General features: G+C 36.7%; 1 protein-coding gene across 1 annotated transcript in view; it reads left to right on the top strand.

The window, feature by feature from the left end:
- Window positions 1–359: 359 nt before the first annotated feature.
- Window positions 360–6930, top strand: part of LOC122802144 (glutamate carboxypeptidase 2-like) — a 1578923-nt gene continuing 1572352 nt past the window's right edge. The window contains exons 1-2 of the mRNA XM_044071823.1: window positions 360–867; window positions 1269–1420. Coding sequence (XP_043927758.1) covers window positions 746–867; window positions 1269–1420 — 274 coding nt within the window. The 5' untranslated portion in view covers window positions 360–745. The remainder of the gene's footprint in view (window positions 868–1268; window positions 1421–6930) is intronic.

Below are 6930 nucleotides of genomic sequence, written 5' to 3'. Positions count from 1 at the left end.
CACCCCCTAATTTCTTTTTCACTTTATAGTCACTAAACAGCAAAAGCTCTGCTTAGCAAGTATAAAGTAACGGCTCGATCGATCATGTATACACTTACACACAGACATAAATAAAGTGTGTGTTTATTTATTGTTATATTTTACACTTGCGAAACACTTGGCAAGTGTGAAATAATAGCACCCGTTAGCTTTTTGGTGTCTGACTTCTACAGCGGCTTGATATGCTGCCGTAAAGGGGCGGACTCGTTTTTCAGCGGGCATTACCTGTGCACCAATACCATGGAAGAGAACGTTCGTTCTCCAAGCAGGATTGCCCAGTCTCTGAATTTTAATAATTACTTGCCTGCGTGGGTCACACTTCGCTGCGTAAACTGACGTGTGCCTGAATGTTACAAATGTTTTATCTGCCTTTCGCAGTTTGTTTCTTCATTTATTTGTAAATTAAACCAGACTTGTCAGAGCCGTTATAGTTTTTCAGCGAACAAAGACCGAAGTAGAAATGCTCCTACAAACTTATATTTACCTTACGATCTAATGGAAGCTTCACTGCATCAGGTCTATACGAAATAATATAGAGTAAATGCTTTGTATCCGTGGATCTGTAGTAAAGTAAAGTGTTCACGATACACAATGCTTAACAAACAAAATATACATACATACGGTTTAATAATAACAACACAATGGAGGCTCCAGTATTACCACGTCTAGGGTATGGATTGCACATATCTTGTTCGGGCTGTCAATCATGTCTGCCTATCACCAAAAGTACGCCCAACTGATCTTTAAAGTAGGAGGTGCCTTTTTTCTCCTGACTTGTATCCTGTTTGTGCACCAGACTATGCGAGTTGTTGGCGTATTCTTGAACAGGTGTCTATTGTCTTAATCATGCCTCCTAATGAAGAATACAGTCTTCCCTGATCCACATTTTAACAAGTCAATTTGAAGCATATTAATTCCTCAACTGAACTTCTGTTAGTTTGAGGTATCATTTTTTGTGTTGTGGACTTCCCAGTGAAGTTGCTGGGAAGAGATACATATGTTGTAACATCTTGGCAATTTGTTCCAAATAATGAGGGGTAGTGATCCACATTTTTGAGATGGAAAGGGAATTAAGAGTTGCTGCGTAATTTAGCGTAGATGTTTGCAGGGATCCTCAGCCGTCATTACTGTGTTTCAGCATCTGAATGAAATGACGTTAGGAAGTGCTCCGAGGGGAGGTGCTGCAACCACGTTTCAGGGGTAACTGTCATTTCTTTTTGCTGTTGCAGCGAATCCAGCTTGGTGATAACTTCGGCTTTGAAGCCCGGTGCAGGAGGCTCTGCAGACGTTATGGCAAGCCAGGCAAAGAAACGGTGTATGTGGAAGTTTGTGGCTGTCCTAGTAGTGGTAGTCCTGTTCTTCACAATCAGCTTTATAATAGGTGAGAACTGTTTTATACAGTGCAATCAATGACAGTTTTATGCATTTGTAAGATTAATTGAATTCTGGAAGTAGAGAAGTATGCTTTCGACAACTTGAATATACCTGACATAGTAGCGTGTCACTTAATTGTCCGTGATTTTGCAAAACGTATTTAATTTTGCCTTGCCCGTTGCAACTTTTTTTCTAGTAAATTGCTGGGGACTGCTGCCAATCAGTAAAATCAGACATTTGAGTTTCGTACTTAATGTTTTTTCGGAAATGCATTTTAATACGAAATATGTTGCTGTATTAACCTTTAAGCTGACTGCTTTGGTCAAAAATCCTGAGCAAAGACTTTCATGTGACAGCAGGCAGTGGTTTAAATTTCCCTTTTTGCAGCACCCACAGTGTGCCTAGAAATACGTGTATCAGCCTAGCTGGCCTATAGGTCAACTAGGCGGTCATCTAGGGTGCCGCTCGAGCAGGGGCACCTTTCCAGTATTTATTTGGTGTAGGTAGACCAGGATGGGGGCACCGGGTGGGGGGGGGGGGTAGAGCCCTTTTGCCAAGGGCACCAGTTGACCTAAGGCTGCTCCTGTGTATCAGTTGCATATCTAAATAAGAATGTGATTTTTTTTTTTATGAAACACATTGCTCCTACTACTATTGGAATTGTCTGCATAGCCTCCTTCCACGTTACCCTCGTTTCTGCCTGCATATCCTGGTATGTTACGACTTTGTCTCTCTGTCTTACACTATAATCACTAGGTTTAACAGTTTCAGTAATTCATGCTACTTATTTAAATGAGCTACTATATCTGGTTTTCTCACATCTGTTTTTTGAACTGTTGGTAATAGGTGATCCCATGTGATAGAAACATAATTTACTTTAATGTTTTGTGGGTCATGTTTCCAGTGCTTCTCAGTTACTTCAGTATTATAATGCGCACACAATCCCCAACGCAACAGTCTTGCCACATTATTATGCCTTTCAGTATATAGGCCTTCTGCCATTAGTGTATCACACTAGCAAACACAATGCACAACTGTTTCCAATTCTGTTTTGCAAAACTGCACTTGTCGGTTTCTCCAACATGTTCAATGGACTTTGTAAACCACCGTGTTCATAGCCTATCTTGGACCACTATTAATCTTTTGGTTTAAATTCACCTCTCCTTAACAATTCCTCCATAAAATCCTGATTGACATAAGGTTGTTCCAGGAGTTCTCTGTACTTGCAACTATATTTAGGCATTCTCCACATTTTTTGCCTTTTCATCTGATTTGGCACATTCGGTCGCTGCCTGGTGTTTATCTGCTTCTGGTTTTATTTCCATTCCTGCTTGACACCAATATGCTTCTGCTAAACTAAGAAGGGAAGTCATCTTGGACTTGTTCTCATCATGTTTTAAAACTTTCTCTATTTGGATCTTGTGAAGTCAACACACGTATGCAGTCCTATGGTTGCAGATATATACGTGTAATGAATTATGAGCAGGCCCATACCTCAAGAACAGGGAATATATAATCTTGGTATGCACTGATTTTTATAAATAATTTGATATGCGTGAATCAGTTTTCTTGTTTCCCTGTTTAACTGATCCAATACATATTTGAGCCAGTCAGTCAAGCCAAAAGTGTAAGTTAAAGCAGGAAGAGCAAATTGATAGCTTGGACTTTGTTCTTAGATCTTAGAGCTGTTTTCAGTATGTTTTAGTCTTCTAAAATATTCATTACAAAGCTTTTTTTGCATTTGTTCATGATTTTTCGTCAATCCTTCATAAATTCCCAAATATTTATACACTCCCTTTTGCTCCTGGTGCTGCAGCTTTCCTGCTTTAAATGCTGCTTTTGCACTTTTATCAAGTCCAAATGAAATTCTTATATCGTCTGAGAAAGTTTTAACTTGCAGTTGTGTTTTCAGTTCCTTGTCTCGATGAACTATACAGTTTTAAATCATCAACAAAAAGAAAAGTCTTTACACTTGATTGTTTTCTGGGAGCCAAATTGTAGCCATGACCTAATCTATTAAGTAGGCAGCTTAATGGGCTAAGGGCAAGATAAAAGAGCAGTGGTGACAGTCGCCTTGGAATATTCCCCTCGGAATTTTTATCCTTAGGATAATAAATTGTCCCTTTATCATGGCCTAGCTGCAAAGTGGTTTGCCACTGTTTCATGGTCACTGTAATATAATCAGTCAGTGTAGGGTGTATTTTATACATTTGTAAGCACTCTTTTATCCATGAATGTGGGATGCTTTTCTGTAGTCTAGCCATACCATATTTAGATTCTTACCGTTTTTTACAATTCTCCATTTTGACTTTAACAGCAAATGATCATTTGTTCCATATGACTCTCTTGTTGCCCTTTTATTCTATTGCCATGATTGAGTTTTCTTCTAAATGACCAAATTCTGCCAGTATCAATTCCAGTGTATAGTTTATAATTATTGGAAGGAAAGTTATTGGCCTATATAGTTTTTAGGATATCTTGCAGGTTCACTGATAAGGAGTATTGTTTATTTCTGTTGATAACCAGATTGGCATCTGTTTGGGGTGCTCATGTAAATAGTTCTTATTCATTTCAACTTTTAAAATGAAAAACACACTGGAGCCAGAATAGTTCTTATTCATGGCTAAGTCTTCATGTAAAAGGTGTTAATACTTTTAGCCAGAAGCTGGGTACTGAATCTGGTCTGGGTGTTCTCCAGTTAGGAGCTTTTCTAATTTTGTTTCAGTTTCTCTGGCCTTTACTTTAAGAGCTTTTCTAATTTTGTTTCAGTTTCTCTGGCCTTTATTTATTTATTTATTTATTTATTTATTTATTCATTCATTCTATTTATTTATTTCATTTTTTTTTACCAGGAATGTCTGACTGGGCCAGAGTTCCATTTTCAGCAGAGGCCCGGGGAGAAAAGCAAAATTATAAAATAAACAATGAGGGGATATTCTTATCAATAATATAACAGGCTAATTTACAGCATAATACAAAAGTTAAAGACTTGGTCCTAAAAATATAACTAGTTAGTACTAGGCAATGATTGAAAAAAGAGAAAAATATAGGAGTATAGAATGAGATGCATACAAGACAGTACAGGATGCCGGAAATACAAAATTAAGAGTAGGGTAGGGAGATGTTAATGGAAAAATGTAATAGGCTATAAAGGGAACGGGCAGATCTGTGAGAGAGCGAGAGACTAGATATTGGGTAGCTAGGAGGAAGGGGGGTTAAGCAGTAGTTAGTGAGTGATGGAAAGGTTATATTTCATATCCTATACATTTGAACTTATTCTTTCGTTTACTTTTGTTTATTCAGCATCTTTGCTATGTTTCGCAGGATCTTTCTCCAAAATGTCTATTTCTTCTTCTTTTTTGGTGGTGTTTATATTCCTTTTATCTCGATTCCCAGTTATATATATATATATATATATATATATATATTTGGTCTTCAATAAATTGCGTAACTTTTACTTTTCAATTGTATTTATCTGCATACCTTCTAAGATTTTCTTCTTGTGCTGATATCTTTAGTTTATTATTAGCAACAGTGTATGGATAGATCCTGGTCTGTTCTGATACTGTATATTGCTTTTATCAGGTCTGTCTTTCCTGAGTATTTTTGTTGATCTGTACTCTCTTAACAGTGACACTCATCTTAATTGCTTTATAGTTTTCTCTGTTCGATACTTCCGTGATGGCATTTGATTTCTCCCCTTCCTTTCTCTTACTGCACTGTGTTTTTGTGGTAAGACTTTACCTGTTATTAATTTAGCTGCACAGTAATGTATGATGCTTATGTCTGTTGTATTACATGAATTTCTATGAACAGTTTTGATTACCGTGTTCATTTGTTTTATCAAACGTCTAATATTTTGGGTCTTATTGACTTTCTGTAGTCTATTTGTTTCATTGATCTTAAATATGTTTATCCATCTGTAGTAAATCAAGCATCTTTTCCATTAGATCATTTTCTTCTACATTAAGGGCATATTCTTTGTTCTCCATTTCCACATTATGTGGTGTTATGGTTCTAGTTATGATCTCAGGGTTGTAGAGAAGCATGCCACCTCCCCCAGCTTGTTATAAAGTAGGTCCTATAAAGCAAGAGTGTAGCCATTTGCATTTTGTACTCTCATCTAATGTTGATGCTCTCTCCACCCACCTGTCATTTTAAAAAGTATACTCAACTCTCAGAATGCTACCCCCAGACATACAGGAAGGGAACACATTTTCAACTGTTATTTATACCAATCGTACAAGCACTCATCTTATATCTGTACACTGTAAATATTAATTTACATATTTCTAAATATTCTCTGTTTTTTTGAGTGTTGAAGTTTCCAAGAGATTATCCGAAAAAAAGTACACATTTGAGTGCACTGAGTATGCCTAGGTACACCCTTGCTAGAGACAATATTGGGGTGTGCTTTTTTCAAAGTCTAGAACAATGGTTATGTTTCCAGAAATTGTTAGACTCAGGGACAACCGTCATACAGTAGAATCAAGACTTCGGGTGACTCCAACGCTGAGTGCTTGGCTTCTTGAATTTTTCTTCCTGTTAGTAGTACCCATTTTAAAATATTTTGAAGTTGTGTTTTTGTTAGTGTAATTGCCTTTTAGGTCTTCTGGATTATAGGTATCATGCTGTTACAGCTTTTTCTACAAGCTATGTAACACAAGACACTACAGATGTAGCATTTCTATGTGTTTCTACCTTTTGCTGAACAATTGTGGAGATAGTTTGAGTAAACCAATGTCTAGGTTTCTTGTAGCACTGAAGGAGAATTAAAAAAAAAAGCAGTATAATAAATTCCCAGTTCAACATATGCTGTGGGTCTAGAAATCTGTTGTGGCAAAAAATACATTTTTGTGGTGCTTATCATAAAAAAAAATGTATTTGTTTAATTATGAGTTTGAGCAATGCGTCTCTCTATAAACAGCCTTTCAGTTGCTGCCATTGTGATAGTATAAATGCTGTACTGATGCAGCATTACACATCATACCTCTCAATTGTACAGATTTTCACAGAATGTTCAGATTTTCACCTCTTACTTTTGGTCTGTTCCTTATAAAATTTGCTGTTTTCTGGCAAATCATTGAGGATTGAAGTCACTAAATAACACTTAATAATGACAGACATTTGAGTTTCCGACTTCATGCCCTTCAGAAAATGCATAATAATTCAAAACATGGTATTCTAACAACTTACTAAGTTTATAGGAGCAATATTTAAATTCTGTCCCTATTTTTGGGCCTTTGTCCCCCCATTCTTTCTGGCTTTGTCCAGTTTTCTTGCATAAAATGGTTGAGAGGTATGTTACACATGTATTTCAACAGTTGTTTAAAAAATCTGGAAATGTTAGTATTAGTTTCTGGAACCAGCCCTGATGAGCTTTATAATCATCCCAGGGTTCCTGTCATTGCTTGCTATTAATAGTGGTATTTTTTTTTGTTTTTATGTAAACTTTATTCTTTTGATTTTGTTGTTTGTTCCTGTATGGGGTCTTTGATAACTACTGTGAAAATGTCC

Source organism: Protopterus annectens, chromosome 5.part0 (assembly GCF_019279795.1).
Source record: "Protopterus annectens isolate FY-2018-M chromosome 5.part0, PAN1.0, whole genome shotgun sequence".
NCBI lineage: Eukaryota > Metazoa > Chordata > Ceratodontiformes > Protopteridae > Protopterus > Protopterus annectens.
The sequence above is the reverse complement of the archived record's forward strand: the minus strand, read 5'-3'. Positions and strand labels throughout refer to the sequence as shown.